Genomic DNA, 2,083 nt, shown 5'->3' with positions numbered 1-2,083 from the left:
GGCTGCATTCTTGCAGCCATTGAGAACTCCTGTGTGAGCTGTGATTGGTCACAGCATGTCACATGGTACAAGGCTGTTGTGAATAGCCCTGTACCATGTGACCTCTGTGATCATTCACAGATTTCACACGTAGTAAGCAATGATGTCAGAAATGACATCATTGCTTACTACTCTGCATGTGATCACTGATTGGCCAATCAGTGATCATATGATCGGGACCTCGCACAGAGGTCCCGCACGATGATCAGCGTTTCACTGTATCCGGAGGACACAGCGGGCACCGGATCGCGGTGCTGAGCGCTCCCAGGGAGCGCGCACAAGCTGGGGGCGGGGAGGCCATTTATAAACGGCCACCCGACCCTGCACTGCCACCGTCTGGCCGTTTATATACATGGGCCGGACGGGAGGTGGTTAAGAGGTCCTTAGTTAGCACTGAGGTAGTAAAATCCCAATCTGGGTAGTTGTCCCAGGTCAGGGAACTGAATAGGATTGATGACAGGAGATCAGAAAGGCAGCCAGGCGCCTAGTATTTTCAGCCTGCCCACTTTTCTTAGCGGGAGATATCCTTTTATCCATATACTGATATTTTACTTTCATGTAGTTACTTTCACTTCCTTTTCTCCTCAGTGCCGGCTGGATTCCTGATGGCAGCGGGAAGTGGCTGAAGGATGAAAATGTGGAATTTGACTCTGATGAGGAAGAGCCGCCACCAATGCCGCCTCCGTGACACCTCCAATGCCGCCTCCGTGACACCTCCACGTTGTCAGGTCATGTGATTTCTATATCTGTTATACAGATGGGAGTTCCCAGCAGAGCTGGCTCTCTATTATAGAGGGAGCTTTTGTATCTGGTAATGTCTTCAATGTATATAACCAACCAGGGACTAACACCAATAATAAACTTTCAGTTATAAATGTCTTGACTTGACCGGCAGTTCTTCGCTCCTCCGGCTAGGGGGCGCCGTGCAATCCGGAAATTGGTGTAGTTAAATGATTTGAATGTGTGTCCGTTCATCACTGACAGATTGCGGACACATATGCATCACAAACACAAGTGGACCCAAAATCAAAGTGAAAATTTTGATGAATTGTTAATAGTATCTAAAAAAAAAAAAAATCCTGTGCCTAGGCACCCCTATTCTGTAGCCTCAAAGTTGTATATCTGCAGAGTTAGATCTAAGACGCCGCTGTCTTTGACTGATAGTCTCAGGAGACTTGATTTCAGTACAGGGCTGCTCATTGTTCTCCTTGCTGGAGAGAAAGTCGTACCTGAGGTCCTGCAGCGCAAGGATCTCCCTGCTTCTGCTTCATTCGGTCTCGGGATCTGTGCTGTCTCCGCCTCTCCTGCTTTTTCCTGAATACTCGCCCACCTGTCATGAGCTGGGCGGCAACGTCCTGAAGAAGTGAAGCTTTTGCCGCTACCAAGAACAAGGCATGGGAAGTCATTAACCACTTGACCTCCAGAAGATTTAACCAACACCCCCTTCGTTACCAGGGTTTTTGGTTTTTTTTGCTATTCAGCACTGCGCTACTTTACCCTAGGTTCCCACATATTTGCAGATTTCAGTGTGTTTTCCAGTTTGCAGAAACGCACTTCACATTTCCTATGGATCTAGTTCATATCCGTTTTGAGCCGGTGCGGGTTTTTGAAAGGGGCAGGGACTTTTTTTTTTTTTTCACGTGCGATAGGTTTCAATGGAACTGCATCAAAAACGCACGCAGAACGCACGCACGTACGTGCGGTTTTGGTGTGCGTTTCCTGCATGACGGCAGACCCCTCCCCCCTAGCAACCTTAAAACACATCCCACAAAACGCATTAAAAACGTGTTAAAAACGCACATGGAAAATGCATCAACAGCAGTCTGCGTAACGACGAACCTAGCGTTAACAGGCAATTCCGCGGTCATGCAACGCTGTACCGAAATGTATGATTTTTTTTTTTTTCTTTTTCATGCAAAAAGAGTTTTCTTTTACCGGTTTTTGATCACCACTGGGGTTTTTATTTTTTTATTATATAAATAAAAAAAGACTGAACATTTTGCTATTAAACATCCAAAAAAAAAAAAATATATATATATATATA

General features: G+C 45.8%; 1 protein-coding gene across 1 annotated transcript in view; it reads left to right on the top strand.

Moving 5' to 3' along the window:
- Positions 1–914, top strand: part of SCNM1 (sodium channel modifier 1) — a 10,350-nt gene extending 9,436 nt beyond the window's left edge. The window contains exon 8 of the mRNA XM_089658960.1: positions 628–914. Coding sequence (XP_089515086.1) covers positions 628–727 — 100 coding nt within the window. The 3' untranslated portion in view covers positions 728–914. The remainder of the gene's footprint in view (positions 1–627) is intronic.
- Positions 915–2,083: the final 1,169 nt, after the last annotated feature.

The sequence above is a fragment of the Staurois parvus genome, unplaced genomic scaffold (assembly GCF_062004578.1).
Source record: "Staurois parvus isolate SC_StPar_1 unplaced genomic scaffold, SC_StPar_1.0 ptg001115l, whole genome shotgun sequence".
Taxonomy (NCBI): Eukaryota; Metazoa; Chordata; class Amphibia; order Anura; family Ranidae; genus Staurois; species Staurois parvus.
Note: the sequence above shows the minus strand (reverse complement) of the source record. Positions and strands in the feature narration are given on the sequence as shown.